The following is a 21,297-nucleotide window of genomic DNA, read 5'->3' as shown; positions in this document are numbered from 1 at the left end:
CTTTGCTCTGAAGAGGAGGGGGGGTTCTTCTTCCCCACCCTCAGTGCAAAGCCATTTGCTGTCCTAAAGGCCTGAGCACCTCTGAGCATTTGAGCAGGGTCAGGCTGCGTGGATAGAAAACAGAGTGGGGTTTTTAATATCCTCTGGCCTCAGACCCTGGAAGCTGATTCAGCCAGAAGCACCGCAGAGGAGACTGGCCATGCCTCATGTGACAGAAGCATTATTGAGCCACAGGACTGAGCGCGACGCATGGCTGAGCATGGAGGGTCAGTTGATGGCCCACAATAGATCATGGCACAGAGGTGGGAAGGGAGGAGGATAGACGCCTAGCAAGCTTGGCAGAAGGGGAAGCGTCTTAAAAGATAAATAAAGCATTGGCACCACTCCATCGTACCTCACAGAATCCTAGCACCCCAAGGGACCCCAAAGGTCATCCAGTCCAACCCCTGCAATGCAGGAGACCTCTGCCCATTTTGTTCCCTCTTGTCACCTAAGCAGAGAATTTTGCACTTGCCTCCATTCCATTTCCATCCGGGTTGATGAACCAAAATGTATAGTTTGGTGGGGGGGGGGGGGTGTTCCCTGCTACACTTGCAAAGGCTGCAGTTCTCTCTCTGAGACGCCGGTGCTGAAACCCACAAATCATGCGCAGTGGATACAAAGGAACAAAATCTTTATTATTTAAAAGCTTCGCTACGAATCACTCAGCACCGAACGACAAAGACACGGCAGCCATGGAGGAAGAGGAGGAGGAGGAGGAGGAGGAGGGGGAAGGAGGGAGGGGGGAGTCTGGGTCTCGCTCTCCAGCCCCCACCCCCAAAGATATGGGTGACCAGGTGGACCTGGGTGCAAGGGAGGGTTTGTGGGTGCCCCAAAGGAGGACGTGTGAAAACAAGACGCTGGAAGGGGAGAACAATAGAGCCGTGGTGAAAATAGGAAAAAACGCAAACCTGCACCCCAGAAACAGTATCTGCATTGTCATCTGGCTGCCCCCCTCTGAAGTGGGGCTGGCACGAAAAAGCAAGAGGGGGGGGTTGCGCCCCCCACTCCACAGGACAGCACCCCTTTTGTCTCTTCTGCAGAGAACGAGCCCCTGCTCCCCCCCTCAGCCTGAGAATTGCTGTGTTCTCCTTGTAGAGACCCCGAAAGTCATCTAGCCCAACCCCATGAGATGCAGGCACCACAACCAAAGCATCTTCGACAGACTGCCACCCAATGTCTGTTTAAAGACCCCCAAAGAAGGAGAGCCCATGGTGGCCAGACTGGGGGGTCGGGGGCATTTGGACGCTGGGCTCAGCACATGGCAGGCGAGGGTTGGTCCCGGCAGGTTTGCTTGGAGCAGGCACATCCTGGCGAAAGGGCAGGATCAGGACCAAGCCAGGACTGGCACCAGCCGAGACTCCCAGGGCCCCTCGCCAGCCACAACACACCCACCTTGGCAGACCCCAGAGCGGCTGGGCAGGGGCTCAAGCCCAAAATAAAATGCCCCAGCCTAGACAGACTGGAAACATGAGACGCCCACAGAGTGATGAAATCTACAGGCTGGGCTGTTGCATTTGGGGGACGCCAAGATAGAGGGGCAGCTGCTGCAGACAAGAGCCAGGCGTGGTCTCCGTCTGAAAGTGGCTGCTGCTGCGCTGGCAGGAGAAGAATAATCCTTGCATGGTCTGGGGGGGTGGCCCTGGCAGCCCCCTGCCAAAGTCCCCCAGAAGTTTGGCACCAGGAGTTTGCAAGTGCAGTGCAGAGGGGCAGAGCAAAGCGGGACCCAGGATTTGGCCTCTTATCACTGAATCACAGGGTTGGAAGGGACCTCAAGCGGGCATCTAGACCAAGCCCTGCAAGGCAGGAATCGCAGCTAATGGATTCCTGACAGATGGCTGTCCGACCTCTGTTTAAAGACCTCTGAGGGAGGAGAGTCCACCACCTTTGGCGAAATCTCTCTCTCTCTGTCCCTTTTGGCTTTGATTAAATCTGCCAGAGGCCTGGCTAGCGAAGAGCATGAGAACATAAGGAGAGCCTGCAGGATCAGGCCAATGGCCTACAGCCCAGCATCCTGTTCTCATGAGAAGGGGAGCCTTTTGCCACCGCAGGGCTCCTCCTCACACTCTCTAAGGGGTCCCACGGACAGCAGGAAGAGGCAGAGAGCAAGACCCTCTCCAGCGGCTGCCTTGGGTCTGAGCCTGCCAGGGGGCAGACAGGAACGCAGACAGCCTGTGGGGCTGGCCAGGGGGTGGGTCTCCATCTCCATCTTAGCAGTGGGGGGGGGGCTCTGTTGGGAACTGGCAGTGCCCACCACACCCCACACTCCTGCAGAGATAGATAGGAAAGTCAGGGAGGTGGGACAGGGCTTGTCGACAGAGGGGGGCCTTTGGCCTTGGCAGAGGAAGAGGGCGGGGAGGGAACATGGGCGACACAGCTGGCAGCCTGGAGACAGGCAGATTTGCAAGGGGCTCCACTCCATAGCCCACCAGGTGAGCACTGCAGCACCCAGACCCTCCAGAGATTCAGTGAAGGGGCGGATTTGCTGCTCGTGTGGCCACAAATGGCCTTGCAAAGGAGCATGAAGGCAGAAGGCCTGGAGGGCACCATGAGAGAGAGAGAGAGAGAGAACAGAAGGAAGGAAGGAATTAAGGAAGGAAGGAAGGAAGGGAGGGAGGGAGGGAGGGGACCAGCAGGCATTGGAGCAGACTCCTAGAGGCCAAGGTTCCTTTGGGGCTCCAATAAAATATTTGAGGGGGCCAGAGCCCCCCAAGGTTAATGGCCATTGCCCTTCAAATAGTGTGCCATGACTTGTGATCAATGATGTGAGGTGGGGCTTAGTTGGGTCCCCCAATATTTTGTTCAAGTTGGCACCCCTGGAGGGAGGGAGGGAGGGGGGGAGACACACAGAGGGAGATTTAGGAGCATCTGACCAATCCATTGGGCTCCTCCTCCCCTTCCAAGTCTGTCCAGGAGGGGCCCTGTGTGCTTGGGGAGGGGGTGTCCTTCATTCTCCAGCGTCCGATGATTGGTGTGAGCGACGTGAGGGTAGACCTCGCCACCTTCCGGCCTGGGAGGGTCTCAGCAGCCGCAGGAGGACGAAGAGGAGGAGGTCGGTGGGGCAAAACACACTTGAAAGCTGGCCAGAGACTGGTGGCGCTGGTGGCGGTGCGAGTCAGACCTGCCCCCTTGGCCAGTTGTGAAGGAGGCCCACCCTCTGTGGGATGGGGGGTGACGCGGGGACACGGGTCAGTCCGCTGGCTCAGGGGCCAGCCAGCCAGGCCGGGGACCCCCGCTTAGGTGTTACGCACCCCCAGAGACTGCTCCAACTCCTGACGACGCTGCTGGATCTGAAAGGGCAAAAGGAGAGAGTTGGGGGGCGATGGAAGGGAGCTTCAGCATGCCAGCCCAGCCCAGCCTGCCTCAAGCTTTGTCCTCTGTTTTTGTACTGTTTTTGGGGGACAGGAGGCGGGCTGGTGTGGGGGACTCCCTGGCCCTGAATGGGGTAACTGTGCCCCTGAAGGACCAGGTGCGCAACCTGGGAGTCATTCTAGACTAACAGCTGTCCATGGAGGCGCAGGTCAAGTCTGTGTCCAGGGCGGCTGTTTATCAGCTCCATCTGGTACGCAGGATGAGACCCTCCCTGCCTGCAGACTGGCCAGAGTGGTGCATGCTCTGGTTATCTCCTGCTTGGACTACTGCAATGCGCTCTTCGTGGGGCTACCTTTGAAGGTGACCCAGAAACTACAACTAATCCAGAATACAGCAGCCAGTGACTGGGAGCGGCCGCTGAGACCACATAACACCAGGCTTGAAAGACCTACATTGGCTCCCAGTACGTTTCCAAGCGCAATTCAAAGTGTTGGTGCTGACCTTGAAAGCCCTAAACGGCCTCAGCCCAGTAGACCTGAAGGAGCGTCTCCTCCCCCATCATTCTGCCTGGACTCTGAGCTCCAGCTCTGAGGGCCTTCTGGCAGTTCCCTCACTGCGAGAAGCCAAGTTACAGGGAACCAGGCAGAGGGCCTTCTTGGTGGTGGCACCCTCCCTGTGGAACGCCCTCCCACCAGATGTCAAAGAGAAGAACAACTACCAGACTTTTAGAAGACATCTGAAGGCAGCCCTCTTTAGGGAAGCTTTTAATGTTTATCAGACCACTGTATTTTAATACTCTGTTGGAAGCTGCCCATAGTGGCTGGGGAAACCCAGCCAGATGGGTGGGGTATAAATAATAAATTCTATTCTCTTACCTTGCAGTAGAAGTACCTGCTCACGGCCTCCTGGGACCACGGCTCGTGGTAAAACTCTGCCCTCCGCTCCTCCTCGGGATTCCCCACCACGTCGGTCATCACCTGCCATGCAGAGGGGACAACGTGGCGTCAGAGTAGCCCCACCAGCTCTAGGCCTTCTGCCACTTTCTGCACAAAGGGCAGTTTGCAGACAACATGTACTGGAAGCCCCCCCAGGGTGAGTTGGAGAAGTCCATCATGGGGCATTTGGGTTGGTTCCAACAAAGGCGTTGCCATTGCCTGACTAGCACCAACATGATAGGCGCTGATGAGATTGTGCGTGGCATGGAGAAAACAACAAGCGAGGGAGTTTTCCTCCCTCTCTCCTAACTCTGGAACTTGTGGACATCCAACAAAGCCAATTGCTTGGAGGTTCAGGGCAGGGGAAAAGAAGTCCTTCTTCATACAGTGCAGACTGTGGAACCCCCTCCCACTGGATGCAGTGGTGTCCACGAACTTGGACAGCTTTTCAAGGGGGCTGGAGGAGGAGGCAGCTATTGATGACTCCTGGCCACCATGGCTACGCTCTGCCGCCAGACCTTTTAGACTCCGCTCTATGCTGCCATTTTGCTGGCTAGTGAGCCATAGGTTCCAATCCATCCTTCTGAACAGCCACTGGGAGCAAGGCCCCCGTGGGATCCTTTTGCAGTGTAAAAACAGCCACAGGCACGGTCTTCTCACCCTCCCAATAAGACCCCATCTCAGGAGCCCCATCTGCCCCTTTGTGCACTTAGGAATGCCCCCCCCCACCACAACAGACCCACCTTGAGATCCCTGCTCTGGGATCGGAGGAGATCTTGGATGTACCCTTTGGGGTCTTTGGAGAAGCTGAGCATAAAATCCCTCTGTATCTTCAGCTGGTTGATGGACTCGATTGTCTCGTGAATCTGAGCAGGGAAGGAAAACAAGAGGCTCATTTCTCCTCGTGGGAGCAAGGATTTGCACCCAGTCCCCAAAGGGAGCCCTTCAGTCTTCACACCAGACTGCAGACACACGGCTGTAAAGCCATGCTGTGATTTATCTGCGATGGAAGGGGGTCAGACTAGATGACCCTTGGGCCCCTTCCACACCTACAATTCTACAATGCCCCCAGTGGTACTGATGCCATCAGCTGCAGCTGGCCATAGTTCCTCCAAACGGAAAGCCCCTGAGCCTCCTAACTGAGTGCCCACCACCACGTGCCCCAGCACCCCAGGCCCCCAGTCCAGGTGCCTCTTCTCCCCACACCCCCGCCCTGACCCCTAAGCACCTTGTTATCGAGGGCTGTGATCTCCTGCTGGTTTGCTGTCGAGAGGAGGAAGCTGCTCATCTGCCCCTTCAAGGGGTCCTCCACTTCCACGTCAATGTCGTAGCAGGCGGTCTTCTTCTGGTCATTGGGGTCCACACTAGGAGAGGAGCCAGGAGGGGTCAGGCCTCTGGCCAAGGTGAGGCGATGCTTCCAGAAGGAGGCACCTTGTAGCCTGGTACGCAGGATGAGACCCTCCCTGCCCACAGACTGTCTCGCCAGAGTGGTGCATGCTCTGGTTAGCTCCCACTTGGACGACTGCCATGCACTCTCCGTGGGGCTACCTTTGAAGGGGACCTGGATATTACAACTAATCCAGAATGTGGCAGCTAGACTGGGGACTGGGAGTGGCTGCCAAAACCACATAACACCAGTCTTGAAAGACCTACATTGGCTCCCAGTACATTTCCGAGCACAATTCAAAGTGTTGGTGCTGACTTTGAAAGCCCTAAACGGCCTTGTTCCAGAATACCTAAAGGAGCATCTCCACCCCCATCATTCTACCCGGATGCTGAGGTCCAGCTCTGAGGGCCTTCTGGCAGTTCCCTCAATGCAAGAAGCGAAATCACAGGGAACCAGGTGGAGGGCCTTCTCGGTGGTGGCACCCACCCTGTGGAACGCCCTCCCATCAGATGTCAAGGAAATAAACAGCTCTCTGACATCTGAAGGCAGCCCTGTTTAGGGAGGTTTTTAATGTTTGCTGCTTTATTGTGTTTTTAATATTCTGTTGGGAGCTGCCCAGAGTGACTGGGGAGGCCTGGCCAGATGGGTGGGGTATAAGTAATAAATTAATTATTATTATTATTATTATTATTATTATTATTATTATTATTATTATTACCACCTACATGCTCATCCCCCTGCCTGATGAACGGATATAGACCTCTTGAGGGGTAAGCAATCCATGAGCCTCACATCTCCTCCTTGCAGAGACAGGACCCTTCCTCAACGTTGTCCTCGCTGAGAAGGCCCACAAGGGGCACAACGGAATCTGAGTCCTGCCCACGGCCCCTGAAGGAGTTACTCCACCCCAGGAGGAGGGGAGGCAGGGCTTCCCCCCACCCACCCCAGCAGCCCAGCAGGCCAGGGGACCACAAGTCACCAACTGCTGTCCCACCAGGATTGCAGAGGGTTGGACTAGATGACCCTTGGGACCCCTTCCAAGTTTACGCTTCTCCCTGCTGGAGGACAAGGTGGGGCCGCCTGACCTGATGATGTGGTTGATGACAATAGGATCCGGCGGCAGCAACAAGTTCGTCAGCCTCTGTGGGATTTCAGAAAACTTTAGCCGTGGGCAATCAAAGATCTGAAACCATAAAGGGGGGGGAGAGCGGCTGGGTGTCAGGAGGTGGGTGGCCCTCAAAGCAAACCTCAGTTGTCCCCCTCAGATGCTGCAGTGCCCCCCACCCACCCACGATCCAAGGTAAAGGAGCTTCTCCTGCAAGGGAGCCCTTTATTGGCTCCCAGTACGTTTCCGAGCACAATTCAAAGTGTTGGTACTGACCTTTAAAGCCCTAAACGGCCTCAGTCCTATATACCTGAAGGAGCATCTCCACCCCCATCGTTCAGCCCGGACACTGAGATCCAGCGCCGAGGGCCTTCTGGAGGTTCCCTCATTGCGAGAAGTGAGGCTACAGGGAACCAGACAGAGGGCCTTCTCGGTGGTGGCGCCTGCCCTGTGGAACGCCCTCCCATCAGATGTCAAAGAGAACAACTACCAGACTTTTAGAAGACATCTGAAGGCAGCCCTGTTTAGGGAAGCTTTTAATGTTTGATGCATTACTGTATTTTAATATTTTGTTGGAAGCCACCTAGAATGGCTGGGGAAGCCCAGTCAGATGGGCGGGGTATAAATTAATTATTATTATTATTATTATTATTATTATTATTATTATTATTATTATTATTATTATTCAGGGCTCAGAAGAGAAAAGAGCAGAACAGGGGCCACCCTAGTCGGAAGGCCTGCTTCCAGCAATGGGAGATGGTGGCCCCATGGAGCCCAGCTAAGGTTGGAGGCCTGGGAAGGGGCTCCAATTCATGTCCAACGCTCCCCTCTCACCCCCCACAAGAGCTGTTTGACCATGGGGCAGACTTCCTCAGAAGGAGGTGGGCTCTCCTTCCTTGGAGGTTTCTAAGCAGAGGTTGGCTGGCCATCTGTCCTGGATGCTTGGGCTGAGATCCCTGCATTGCTGGGGGTGGACTAGAGGACCCTTGGGGATCCCTGCCAAGTCTACCATTCTACAATTCATGTGCTCCAAGGAAGGGCCTGGCACTCCCTGGCTGGGGCCGGGTGAGATTGCGTCCCAAACCGGCTTGAAGTCCATATTGTGACATCAGTTTCACAGTTTTCAGCCTGCCTTTATATTGCAAATCATGATGCGTTGTGCGAAAAGCGCAATTTGGGAAAAACCGTGAGGCCAGCTAAGGCCTATGCATAGCTCCATCCTTATTTCAGACATCGTGATATATCAGTACAGTGGCACCTTGGTTCTTGAACTCAATCCGTTTGACTTCCAAAATGTTTGCAAACCAAGGCACGGCTTCTGATTGGCTGATTGGCCCCAGAAACAATGTTGACAGCCAAAACGGACATTCGGCTTCCGAAAAACGTTTGCAAACCGGTACACTTACTTCTGGGTTTGCAGCATTCAGGAGCTGATTTGTTTGTCGGCTAAGCCGTTGGGGGACCAAGGTACCACTGTATACTGCAGTGTGTGTTTTCTTAAAATCATTTTTATTGGTTTTCCAATAAAGACAGCCAATCAGCATTTCCACATCATAATCTAATTAAAAACAAAAAACTAAAATAAAAAAGAAAGACCAAAATGTAATCCAAATTTTAATTATTTATTTTTCCGGGCTCCCCATAGTCTGGACCTCTGAAGCATATCTCCAAATCTTCAGCCCTGCCTCCTCTCATTGTTTTCATATTTTCCACATCCACATCTTAACGCTTTAAAGTTCTCCATCCCTGACTCTACAATTCTCAGTCATGTCAAAAATCATATATCCTTTCGTCCTTCAAATACAGCTTTATTTGTGTTTGGCAAATAGACAGTTGAGAAAATGTATACTGCAGTGTTTAGGTAAAGGTAAAGGGACCCCTGACCATTTGGTCCAGTCATGCCCGACTCTGGGGTTGTGGCGCTCATCTCGCTTTATTGGCCGAGGGAGCCGGCATACAGCTTCCGGGTCATGTGGCCAGCATGACTAAGCCGCTTCTGGCGAACCAGAGCAGCGCACGGAAACGCCGTTGACCTTCCCGCCGGAGCGGTACCTATTTATCTACTTCCACTTTGACGTGCTTTTGAACTGCTAGGTTGGCAGGAGCAGGGACCGAGCAACGGGAGCTCACGCCGTCGCGGGGATTTGAACCGTTGACCTTCTGATCGGCAAGCACAAGAGCACCCGCATCCCACATACTGCAGTGTTTAGCTGGTGATATATCACGAAGTTGAAAACCAGACCTTGCCCAGCCCCATTCATGGCCCCTGGGGATAACCCAAGATGCTCTAGAAGGGCCTCCCCACTCTCCCTTGAACTCCAGAAGGACAGGAGATGCAGGAACGTTGGCAGACACCTCTTTTCCCACCCAGTCTCCCATTCATTCCTTCTCAGTCTAGGTCCCTCCTTCCAGCGCCCCCCAGGCTCTCTAGGGCAGCTGCTGGGTGGCTCACAGCTTCCGCCCTGCCAGCCCCTCCTGGAGGGGGTGAGGTGAGGATAACGGACTCACCTGCTGGAAATACTTGTCACAGTTGATGTACTCCTTGTCGTGAGAGTCCTGCAGCTTGTTGGTCTTGATGTACTGCCAGAGGGCTTGGATGATGGCCGAGCGCGTCTGCGTGTGGATCCCCAAGAGGCGGGCGAGGCGGGGGTCCAGCTTGAACTGGGGGGGCTGCAGGAGAAAGAGGGGCCAGGAAGTGAGAAGTTGGCTTGGGGGTTTGCCTCGAAGCTGGCCGGGTCCGCTCCCTCAAGCCCACCGCCGACCCTGGGGTGCTGGTCTCTGGTCTCATGTGCCCAGAAACGCCCCCCTCCATTGCCACTGACCTGGTAGTCCAGCATGAGCAGGAGGGTGCAGCGCACGCTGACGTCCCCCGGCCTCTTCACCTGGAAGCCGTCCGTCTCCTGGGTGGTGGGGGTCCTGTGCCACTGAGAAGGAGAAGCAAGCACAGGTCAGGGCCAAGGCCAGGGGCAGGATGGTGCTCTCAGCAAGGCTCACCCATGCAAAAAGGCATTGTGGACACCTCCAGACGGATGCAACATGGTAGACGTTTAGAAAAGTGTGCGTGGCACAAAGAAAAGTGGACAGAGAGAGAAGTTCTCCTCCCTCCCTCGTAACCGGAACTCGTGGTCGTCCAGTGAAGGTGAATGTTGGACCATTCAGGAGAGATCAAAGGAAGGATGTATTCACGAGGCACAGAGTTAAACTGTGGAACTCCCTGCCACCAGAATCCCAGCTGCTGGGAATCCCTGGAGGGGAGAGGGCTCTTGTGCTCCAGTTTCCCATAATGGGCATCTGGTTGGCTGCTATGAGGATGCGAGGCTGGACGGGTCCCCATTGGCCTGATCCTGCAACCTCAGTTCTTATGATGTGTCTAAACTGGGCGAATGGGCCGTAAAGGGGCAAATGCCAACAAGGGCAAAGTGATCTGTGTCTGGGCAAAAAACAAAAATCTCAATTTCCCGCATATACGGTCCTGGGGTCTGAACTGGCAGGGACTGACCAGGAAACAGACCTTGGTTCTGAGTGGATAGCTTGACGGAGATTTCGACCCAGTGTGCAGCAGCTGTGGAAAAAGGTGAATCCCATGCTGGGCGTCATTAGGAAAGGGACTGGAAATAAACCGCCAATATCATAACGCCATTATGCAAATCTCTGGTGGGGCCACATGCAGTGCTGGTCCCCTCGCCTCAAAAAGGGTGTCCTATGGCTGGAAAAGATTTGGAAAAGGGCGACCGAGGTGCGCGAGGGGATGGGGGCAACTCTCCCCAGGAAGAAGAGTTGCAACATTTGGGGCTTCCTAACTTAGAGAAGATGCAAGGAAGCCGTGGCGTGGAAGAGATGTCTGGAATTATGCACAGCCTGGAGAAACCGAGGAGAGAGGAAATGTTTTATCTCTCTTTTAATGAGACTGGAACTTGTGGGTGTTGGACGACGAAGATGGATGTTGGGAGATTCAGGAAAGGGCTTCTTCAAGCAGCGAAGAGTTAAACTGTGGAACTCACTCCCACAAGAGGTGGCGACAATGGCAGCCACCAATGGAGGGCATTAAGGGGGGCAAACCCATGGAGGAGGAGGAGGAGGCTGCCAAAAGCTCCTAGTTATGAGAGATGCCTCCATGACTCTGAACGGCAGAGGCTGGGAATCCTGAGCTTCCCCTTGGAGCGTCTGGCCGGCCACTGGGAGGCCAGGACACTTTGGCCAGGTCCAGCTGGCTCTCCTCCTGCTCTTCTGTGCATACTAAGAGGGCTTGAGAAGGTACCATCCCTGCCTGAATGGCTGCAGGCAGCATCACAGGTGGGACTGGAGGGGCCACCTGGGAGATGGGATGCAGCAATGGGATGCAGGGACGGGGAGGAGCTCCCTCTGCCTTGCCCAGGCAGGGCCTGCTTCCTACTTGGGAGCGAGGGCACCACTCACCTCCACCAGGTGATTGTCTGGTCCATACAGGTCCTTGTCCAGTTCGATGACCAAACTCTTGAAGAAAGAGGAAAACTTCCTTTTCTGCTTGCTGAGCTGTGGAATTGGGAGGGAGAGATGTCAGAGCAGGGGGAACGAGGAGACGAAAGGGTCTCAACTCTAAGCCGACAAGAATCAAATAACTGCAGAGTTGGGAGGGACCCTGAGGGTCATCCAGTCCACCCCCCTGCAAGAGCAAGGGATGAGGCCCCGGTGAGGAGAGAGGTGGCTCCCAGTCCCACAGAGAGGGTTGGGAACAACATCCAAGCCCCACTGAGTCCCAAGGCCACCAGCAGATGCTCTTGGGGGACTCCTTCTCCCCCATCACGTCTGCCCCCTTTGGCTTGGGACATTTCCCCAGATATTTTCATTTTCTCGGACCCCCTCCTCCCACTTCTTCTGGCTCTGCCTCCCTCATGCTACAAGCAAGCTCCACAGACGCACTGCTGCATGGGACTGTGGCCTCACCTTCTCCGCCCCGCGCCTCACATTTTGGCTTTTTCACTCCAGGAGTGAACCAGGAGCCCACTGGGCCAACTGCCTTGGCTCTCCAAGGGGAACTGAGGCCCACAGCAGGGGCCTCTTGCAGCCCTGGTTTCCCTCATCCTCTGCCCCTCAGCTGCTTTCCCCAAAAGCTGCCCCACCTGGCCAGGTGGCTCGGCCCAACTTCTCCCCCAGCCCACAGAGAGATGTGAAAGCAGGTAAGTCTGCCTGCCCAGAGCTTACATCGTCCAGCAGTTTGCCTTCCACCCGCAGCTCCCAGGAGGCGATGCTGCCATCTGAGTCGTCTGCGTCCGACTTGGCCGGGTTGAAGGTGTTGGAGATGTAAAGGCGCAGCTTCCGCTTTTGCTGTTGGAGGGAGGAGAGTCTGAGCTGGGGGGGAGGCAAGGAAGGAGGAAGGCTCCTGCTCAATGGGGCACCTCAGGAGGAGTGGGGCCAGGCGCCTCCTCCCCACCCCTTCCTGCCTGCTCAGATGACAGCAGCGAGCCAGCAGTAAATCACACCAAGCAAGTTGGAGTTAACTCTTTATTAGCAAAACCAGGATCTGCCCAGGTGGGTCAGGCCTCATGAGCACAGCAACTCATCTTTGGCAAGTCTTGCTCCCATGAAGCAGCTGTCAAGTCCCCAGCTCCCCACAGCCGTCTAAGTCCCCTCCTCTCCGGGGGTTTCTCCAAGCAACTGGAGACTGTGGCATGAAGCCAGCCTCTCCTTCGCCCTCTTCACACCTCTCTTGGTTCTGGGAGACAGACTAGAAGCAGAGCTTGTCGCAGCAGGAGGGGGAGACACCCACGCCTCTTTGTGGGATGTAACGTCACTGAAGCAGTCAGACACACAGGGGAGTGTTGCTCCAGCCAGGAGGACTTCCTGTCACACCTGGTCTGGAGCATCCTCCCCCTGCATGTGACCAGGTAGATGGATGTGACCCTGGCAGACACTACAAAAGGGTCAGTCACTCAGCCTTCTTGATCCCTTCTCTCCATTTTGCCTTTTGCTGTCTGCTGGCTCTCTGTGAGGTTCATCCCTCACAGAGGATGAAGCCACACTTTTCTCTGTAACTATGAGCCAAAGCCTGCCTTCAGGACTATACTGTGAACTGAATGTAAGTAAACCTTATCATTACTTTCAAAAGAAGACTGTTGTGTCATTTTTGTTTTTAAGAGGGAACTAAAGGGGAAATTTACCAGGAACAATCCAATCTGGACCAGCCAGACTGGATTGCTTAACTCAAACGGTTCTAACGAATCCATCAACCAGCTTCCTGCAATGTGCAAGGGAATGTGCTCTGCGTGCGTGAGTGAGGAAGGATAATATTAATCAATATATCCTCTCCTACTATCCTCAGCGTTCCCACACTCTTCACTAGCCAGACCCATCTCTGCCTCTTGGCCGCCCTCCTCTCCTGCCTCAGCTTCTGCCTCTGAGTCTGAACTTCTCTCTGCTACAGATTCTCCCTCCTCACTAAGCCCTGTTGCCTCTTCAGCTTCCAGCTTCTCCTCCTCTTCCCAATCTTCTCCATCTGACCATTCATTGTTGCCCCACCACCACTCCCTGGGCTCTGAGCCTTCTTCCCTGTCCCCGCCCCCATTCCTCTGTGTCCAGCCAGTCCACGACATCAGAGGGGACTGTGCCGGGCTCTTCTCCAGCATCGGAGAGGCCCATCTGCTCCTACCTTCATGGGCCTCTTCAGGGCCTCCTGGATGTCCACTCGCTTCCTCATGATGGTCTGGTCCAGCTTCCGCTCGAACGCCAGCAGGTCCATGTAGGCCTGAGACTCTGGCACCAGCTCCCGGATCTGGGAAGAGAGCAGAGCGTCATAGAGGGACCCCCTTGGCTTGCAGGAGGTCTCTGGTTCAACCGCTCTCCTCTCAGGGGGAATGTCAGGGAAGAGGCCTGGGCAAGGACCCTGGAGGGCTGCTGCAAGTCAGAGCTGGGCCAGGTGGAGCGCTGGCCAGGCTCAGGAGGAAGCAGCTTCCTTCGTGCAGAGGAAGAGTTTCCCTTCCAGAGGGCGAAGCAGAGCCAGAAGCAAGGAGGTGGAAGATGCCCCCCCCCAATGCAGGTGGGGAGCATTTATGCATCGGTTTATTTGCTTTCTTGGTAGCTTAATGCAAAAGAAAAAAGGCCTCTAAGTGACCTGCAAAATATTAACACTGCAAGGCTTTGTCAAGGGATTCTGGAGGAAGCATAGACAAACTTAATGATTTTGGAACATGTTTATTGAAACCACAGCAACAAATACTGGAGGGAAACAATAAGAGTATCCATTTACATAAATATTATATAGTTCTGTAACCTTGATTTGTTGTTGTTTTCCTCTGCCTTTAAAAATGTTTTTTTTTAAATGTAACCCTTTTCTTTTCCCCTTTTCTTATTTATTTTAACTCACTGGAATACTTTGACTTAAATATAAATATTTTTCAAAGGGGGGAAAGGAAGCACTTTCACCACTTAACGAGCATGAATACTTGCGTGAGGGAGGGGAAAGGTGAAGCAAGAGAAGAAGGACTTGCTTGTGCTTCCCTTTAACTTGACACACACAGAACACAGGGAGGGCAGTGCTCAGGTGAGCGAAAGGCCTCCCACCTGGGAGACAGTCAGGTAGACAGACACCTACCTCCTCACAGTGGAGAAGCCAAAGGCCTGCCTAACCAGTGGGCTCCTAGCATCATTCAATTGGAAGGGACCCCAGGGGTCATCCATCCTGACCCCCCGCAAGGGAGGAGTTCTTGCTGTGCTGGCTCCAGGTCACCCACAAGGAGCCAGCAGACCTTCCTTCAGATGGGGAGGAGAGCCTATCAGGGTCTGATGAGGAAGCAAAACGGGAAAGAAAGAAACTCACCCTCTGTGGGAGAATCTTGTCAGCCATCTTCCTCCTCTTGGCACTGCAGGTTTGTTGAAGGGGAGGGAAGACACACGTTACCAAGGCAACTAGCCCAGGTCACCGGCTAAATGATCCTCTGCTGGAGGTCTCCCCACCCACCCTGAGTCTCAGGAGGCTGGCTCTGCTTCCTGGGAGGTACCGGTACCTGCCCACCCCCTCCCTCGGCCAGGAGGGTCCTTGTGGTGGAAGCCAGGGCCTTTCCCCACCCCAGGTTGCCCTGACTGGAGCGCTTTGGAGCACTGAGCACTGAGACTTGAACCCGGGCTTTAATGTGAGGCATCGTGGAGGTCAAGAGGCAGCCTCAGGAATGCTCTGCCACAACTGTATATATTTGTATATTTTGCACAAGGGTGTCACCAGATATGGCTTAACACTTGTTTTGCTTTGTGTTTATGCACTTAGCTTGCTGGGGTTGGGGTTTTGTTTTTTGTAATGTTGAATTTATTGCGCGCTTGCCAAATTGCTGCTTTTTGCCGTTTTTTGAATTCACCGCCATGCTCTGCATTTTTGTATTTCCAACGCTCTGCCTTCAGAGGTTCTGGATGCGTGCTGTGAGCCCCTTTGGGCACAGCTCCTTGTGGAAAGAGGCAGGTAAGTAAACTCACTCCATCCCTCCATAAATGCGGATGTGTTTGCTTAACACCTTGCAGTTTGCAAGAAGTTCGGAGACCCTTGGAGAGTCTTCCAGTGTTGGGCTGCAGGCTGCCTCACCCTCTCTCTTCCCCTCAAGCCAACTCCTCTCCCAAGTGGGGTCCAGCTCACTCACTCTCCCCCCCCCCCATTGCCAGGGAGGAGGTCAAGCAAGTGGCCAGCCTTTGCTCAGGGAGGGGCCTTCTGCCTTCAGAGCAGGGCTGCTCAGCCGCAGGTACAGAGGCCAAGAGGAGGAGACCCCCTTCCGTAGCCCAAGGCTGGCCAAGTGGCCCCCAAGAGACAGAAGGAAATGCTGCAGGTGCCCCCTCAGACCCCAAGCCTCAGACCCCAAACTCCTATCCTGACAGGTAAATCAATATTAATATTTGTATATTAATTTAAATCTTATTGTGCTTTATGTCGGAAACAGTTCAGTTTGGTTGTGTACTTTATTGTTTATGCCTACTTTAGCAATCAGGCAAACTTTTATGTTGTGAGCCGCCTTGAGCGTAGTTTTAGCTCTGGAAAGGCGGCATACAGATCAAATCACAGTGGGGGCGACGATGCTCCGCCAGCTTCTCTGAGCGCCGAGGGCTCTGCGGAGACGCGAATCCGGTCGGACAAATCCCCCCCACCGACCACAAGGGGGCCTCCTCCCCTGCGCGGAGCTGCGAGAGGACAGCTGCGCAATGCGAGTCGGATCCTGAAAGGGCGCCGGGAGGGATAGAGGCGCTGCCACGGAGAGGGAGGCTGCGTCCTCCAGGTTGCTGAGCGGAAGCCTGCCTGGGGCGGAGGGCTCCCGGATCCTGCTCCACTCACCTCCTGGGCCGGTTCTGCGTGGCGGCCCCCGCCTGCTGCTGCTGCTGCGCTTGTTGCTGCGCCGCCTGCTGCTGCTGCGCCTGCTGGGGCGCTGCCCGCTTGCGCGTGGGCTCCATCACGGCCTGGGGCATCCCGGGGCGCACGGAAGGGCTCCCGACGTAGGGGGGGCCTGGGGGACCCATTGGAGCCCCCTGGTGGGGCATGCGAGCGCCTGATGGCATCCCAGGACGCTGGAGGGAGGGAAAGAGGAAAGAAGGGAAAGGCACAGATGAACGCTTGCTCCAGGAGGTCCGAGCCCGCGCAGGTCCTCTCCCCTGGCGGGGGGGAGGGGGGAGGGCAGGTATCCAGGCTCAGGGCAGCAGGGGGGGGGGGAGGCCCAACTTTCCTGGGTCAACAGGACATGAGGTCATCTCCTGCCACAGCTGGAGGCGGGATGCGTCTGCAAGCCAGTTGCAGGAGGCGAGAGAGGTTGTGCTGGCGTCCCTAAAGCCTACCCAGCTGGGCCCTGAGAGAACAGGATGCTGGACTACATGGGCCACCTGCTTGGTCCCTGGCTAGATCTCACCAACCAGTTGTCCCAAAGCAGGCCCTGAGCCCCACAGCCTCTTCCCTCCTTGCCCTTCCCATCAGCTGCTACCCAGGAGCGTCCTTGTCTCTGATCCTGGGGGTAAGCCTTGGCTTAGCCAACGACAGCCCTCTGCTCCTCCATGCATTTAATCCTCTTTTAAAGCAATGGCTGGCTCCTGAGGCAGTGAGTTCCACAGTTTCACCCTGAGCTATGCAAAGGACTTTCTTTTATCCATCCGGAATCTTCCAACATTCAGCTTCACAAGTCCGAGTGTTAGGAGAGGGAACTTCCCTCTCTCCACTGTCTCCATGCCAGGCACAGTTTTATAATTTCTTGTTTGCCTTTTCCCTAAACTAAAAAGAAAAGAAAAGCAAGCCCCTTTGGTCATTCTGGCTGCCCTTTTCTGAACACTTTTCCAGCCCCACAATATCCTTTTTAAGGTGAGGCAACCAGAACTATTCACATTATTCCAAGTGTGGCTTCGCCATAGATTTCTATAATGACCTCATGGTATTGGCATTTTATTTTCAGTTCCTTTCCTACTGATCCCTAGCATGGAATTTGCCTTTTCCCGCAGCTGCCACATGCTGGGCTGACCGCTTCATCAAGCTCTCTTCAGTGACCTCAAGGCCCCATTACTGGTCATTCACAGTGTCCAGGGCGGCTGCCTACCAGCTCCAACTGGTACGCAGGATGTGACCCTGCCCACAGACTGTCTCGCCAGAGTGGTGCATGCTCTGGTTGTTTCCCGTTTGGACTACTGCAATGTGCTCTATGTGGGGCTACCTTTGAAGGTGACCCGGAAAGTACAACTAATCCAGAATCTCAGCTAGACTGGTAACTGAGTGGCTGCCAAGACCATATAATACTGGTCCTGAAAGACCAACATTGGCTCCTAGTACATTTCCGAGCACAATTCAAAGTGTTGGTGCTGACCTTTAATGCCCTAAATGTTCTTGACCCAGTATACCTGAAGGAGAGTCTCCACACCCATCAATTCAGCATGGACACTGAGGTCCAGCTCCGAGGGCCTTCTGGCGGTTCCCTCCCTGCGAGAAGTGAGGTTACAGGGAACCAGGCAGAGGGCCTTCTCGGTAGTGGCGCCTGCCCTGTGGAACGCCCTCCCACCAGATGTCAAGGCAATAAACAACTATCTGACTTTTAGAAGACATCTCAAGGCAGCCCTGTTTAGGGAAGCTTTTAATGTTTGATGTTTTAGTATGTTCTGATATACTCTGTGAGCTGCCCAGAGTGGCTGGGGAAACCCAGCAAGAAGGGCGGGGTATAAATAATGAAATTTAATAATAATAATAAGGATTATTATTATTTTTTAGGACATGGGGACGTAGTAGCAACCCTTGTTGTTCTGACTGTTGAAGAGGTCGGTGGCCCCATGGCTGACCCACAGAGTGTGGGTGAGCCTGCAGTTTAAGAGCTGCCCCAGCTGATTCAGACCAAGGAAGTCTTCACAGGAGGAAGACCCTGTCAGTGCATAACTCCTCTGCTCAGAGACCTGCACAGGTCACCCATTTGCTTCCAGGCCAAGTTCAGGGCGCTGCTATTAGGATATTGTAACCAGGGATTTTTTTCAGCCGGAACCCAGATTCAGCATCTCTCAGGTGGGCGCCATTGCCATTATAAGAGAATGGGGGAGGCGTTTTTGGTGAGATCCAGCACCTCTTTTTTTTAATAGAAATATAGCACTGTTTGTAACCCACCCTGGGACCTCAAGGTGAAAGGCAGATAACAAATAAAGAGCTTGGGACCAGTTTACTTCTGCATCTGCCTTGCCTTTATATTTCTAATGAACTGTTTTGGTCTGTGGAACTGATGCTGCAGCTGGTGCCACATAATGCTCATTCCAATCTGTTAGTGTGGCCACACTTGCACTACGGAACTCCCTGCCACTTGACGTCAGGCAGGTGCACCTTCACTGCACTCTTCTTGGCACCGGTTTAAAACTTTTCAGTTTAGGCACCCCTACGCAGACATGGGGAAATTACATGTGCTTTTTCTCTCTTTGAACACTTTTAATACCTGCTCTTAACTGTATCAATAATTTTTAATGCTGGCCTCCTTTCTCCTTTCCACCTCCAGGCCCCTGAAGCCGTTTGCACCCAATTTCTCCAAAGCCACCTTCCCCCACCCCCACCCCCCCAAAACTGCAAAGGAGACTAAAGAGAAGCACGACCCCTCTTGGCCACGCAGCGCCACTTGCCCACCACAACCGGCCTCCATGGCTTGACAGTCCTGGCCTTCACTTCCCTGCCCTGTCAGCCTTCAGACTGCAAGCCCCTTGGGGCAGGGACCTGTCTCTTCTCCTTAGTTGCTGCGTCTGGCACCGTGTTCATGGGCGGCACCATAAGGATATAAACCTCATCCTCGCCCCCCTCCAACGTACGGAGAGAGCCATGGGTGGGAGCTGCGAGGCAGACAGGGGGTCCTTTCATCCGAGGGCACCTGTTGCAGCCACAAGCCCAGCACCACGGGGGGGGGGGGGATGAATGAGGCCCCTCCCAGCCAGCCAAACATCCCCACCCCCGGCAGCAACTGACCCTGCAAGCATGCCTCGCATTCAGGGCCACCTGCTGCTGTCTCTCTGGCCCCCAGGCCTCCGCCTCCCCCTGGACACTCAGCTGCTGCCCGTCAGTCAGACCAAGAGGCCGGCCGGCCAGTGAAGTATGGAAATCAAATCATGGCACACTTTCCCCCCAGCTCCTCGCCTTTAAGGAAGACCTTCTTGCATCCCTTGCGGGGGGGAAAACCCTTTCAGTTTGTTTAAGGTTTTCTCTATTTGGCCCCGGAACCTCTGCACAAAGATGCCAGGAGCAGACGCACAGGGGCTCCCCTGACTGCAAGGGAATGAATTGTTTTGAGCCAGTTTTGCTGCAGAAAAAAATGACAGAGGAAGCAGAAGGGATTTCTGTGGGGCGGAGGAGGCCAGGTCTAAAGGCCAGCGTGTGCTGAATGGAGCTTCCCCCCACTCTTAGTTTTCCAAAACCTGCACAAGAGGCGGATCAGATACTCGTGAAATTACAAAGCCGGAAGAGGTTGTGGAGATCATCTAATCCCTGCCCCACAGAAGAGGCAGCAATGCAGGAGGCAGCTGCCCCATCCCTGACACCTGACCCCTCCTTCAGCCTCTGCTTAAATATCTCCAGCCCCAAACAGACCCAGCAGATGCCTGCCTTGTCCTGCTACGGCCTGTCATTTTGGGAGTGACACTTTTTTTTTTTTGAAAATTTCTTCCATGAGGGGACTTTAAAATGCGTTTCTGGGTGTGAGGAACTAAAATCTGCTATTATATTTATGATTTAGCAACATTTAGCTTGGTAGTCTATGTTTGATGAAGAAGCATATCAAACTGCTTTCGGAAAGCCAAAGAATTTTAATTCTACCTTCTGAAAATGTCAAGTAATGCTAAATATTAATATATACTGCAACTGCAAGTACTTGGCAACCATTTTTATGATTTCTATGCAAGGTTACACACATTTCACTTACCAGGCAAAAAGAAATTGTATTAATTTAATCACACTATATTTTGATTTCCCAAATCATGTTACGACTTTTTAGCATCCCTCAGTTTTGGAATTTGAAAGTTGGAAAATTCAAAACACCCGACTGCCCTGCCTTTTGTTCTAGTCCTGCCCTCAGGAGCAACAGGCGTGAGCACCCCTGCGTCATCTTCTGTGTGACTGCCAGCCCTTCCGGTATTGGAAACGCACCTCTGTCTCTCCCTTTAAGCTTCTGATCACCACCCTGAACGGGAGGAGAGCCCTGCGGCTGGATCAGGCCCATCTAACCCAGCCCCTGAAACTACAGCAATTGTGGGGAGGGGGAGAGGAAAGGGGGGCCATGCGCTGAGTCTCCCCTTCCTGGAAAGAGGGCAAAGTTCTTTCTTTAAATCTATCCATAAGGGCCAAGAGGCAGCCATGAAGGGCTAGACCAGGGGGGACCCCGGTGGGCTTGGAACAGTGTCTGCCTGAGTCCCTCTCCAAGGCAGAGGAGAACTTCCTTCTCTGGTGCTGGCAGGAACTGGGTTTCCAGGGACGTCTCCATGGAAGTCCACAAGAAAGACCTGAACTGCTGCTGCTGCTGCTGCAGCTCCTTCTACCGTCCATCACAGGACTTGGTCTGCAGAGCTTCCACCATTCCAGTTGCTCTCCTTGACACACACTAGCTGGTCAATGCCTTCCTCAGAACTGGACACAGCCCTCCAGAAGTGACTCAGCCAGGACAGAGCCCTGAGCTCCCAGCAGTTGCCCTCACTTGTGTCTTGTGTTGTTTGTGTGTGTGTGTGTGTGTGTGTGTGTGTGTGCGCGCTCACTCCTTCATGATCTGTTTTGAACTGAGCTCATTAGCAATGAATTCTGAGCACCACCCTTTTGACTTCCTTGGACAGTTTCTGTCTGTTGTGCTTCTGAAACACCTGCTGAGCTCCAGGGTCAGGAGCAGTACTGCTGAAAGGCTTGGGCCCACTGAGCCTCGCGTGAGATTCCCAGCCAGGACCAGGAAGATACAACCACAATCAAGGCAGGAAGGCTCGTTCAAGGCTCCTTCTTCCCTTCTCCACCACAAATAATCCTCTCCCTGCCCCATTTTGCCAGGATAAAGAGCCCTCGCCTCTTTCGCCTGCCCTTCCCCACTCACAAATATTGCAGTCAC

The 21,297-nt window shown here is 54.1% G+C and overlaps 1 protein-coding gene across 11 annotated transcripts in view; it reads right to left on the bottom strand.

Annotated features, from left to right (window-relative positions):
- Positions 1-656: 656 nt before the first annotated feature.
- The window catches only part of SMARCD3 (SWI/SNF related BAF chromatin remodeling complex subunit D3), a 41,863-nt gene continuing 21,222 nt past the window's right edge, over positions 657-21,297 (bottom strand). For 5 of the 11 annotated variants that reach the window (XM_028750354.2, XM_028750345.2, XM_028750353.2 and 2 more), the window contains exons 2-14: positions 16,062-16,291; positions 14,571-14,613; positions 13,404-13,526; positions 11,960-12,106; positions 11,195-11,290; positions 10,278-10,340; positions 9,601-9,702; positions 9,287-9,448; positions 6,759-6,856; positions 5,515-5,650; positions 5,030-5,152; positions 4,227-4,328; positions 657-3,329 (exon numbers count right to left, since the gene is read on the bottom strand). In XM_028750354.2, the coding sequence (XP_028606187.1) occupies positions 3,276-3,329; positions 4,227-4,328; positions 5,030-5,152; positions 5,515-5,650; positions 6,759-6,856; positions 9,287-9,448; positions 9,601-9,702; positions 10,278-10,340; positions 11,195-11,290; positions 11,960-12,106; positions 13,404-13,526; positions 14,571-14,613; positions 16,062-16,291 (1,479 nt within the window). In that variant the 3' untranslated portion in view covers positions 657-3,275. The remainder of the gene's footprint in view (positions 3,330-4,226; positions 4,329-5,029; positions 5,153-5,514; positions 5,651-6,758; positions 6,857-9,286; positions 9,449-9,600; positions 9,703-10,277; positions 10,341-11,194; positions 11,291-11,959; positions 12,107-13,403; positions 13,527-14,570; positions 14,614-16,061; positions 16,292-21,297) is intronic. The other 6 variants (XM_028750349.2, XM_028750355.2, XM_028750346.2 and 3 more) reach the window with 5 other exon arrangements.

The sequence above is a fragment of the Podarcis muralis genome, chromosome 12, assembly GCF_964188315.1.
Source record: "Podarcis muralis chromosome 12, rPodMur119.hap1.1, whole genome shotgun sequence".
Taxonomy (NCBI): Eukaryota; Metazoa; Chordata; class Lepidosauria; order Squamata; family Lacertidae; genus Podarcis; species Podarcis muralis.
This window is presented reverse-complemented; position numbering and strand designations above follow the sequence as displayed.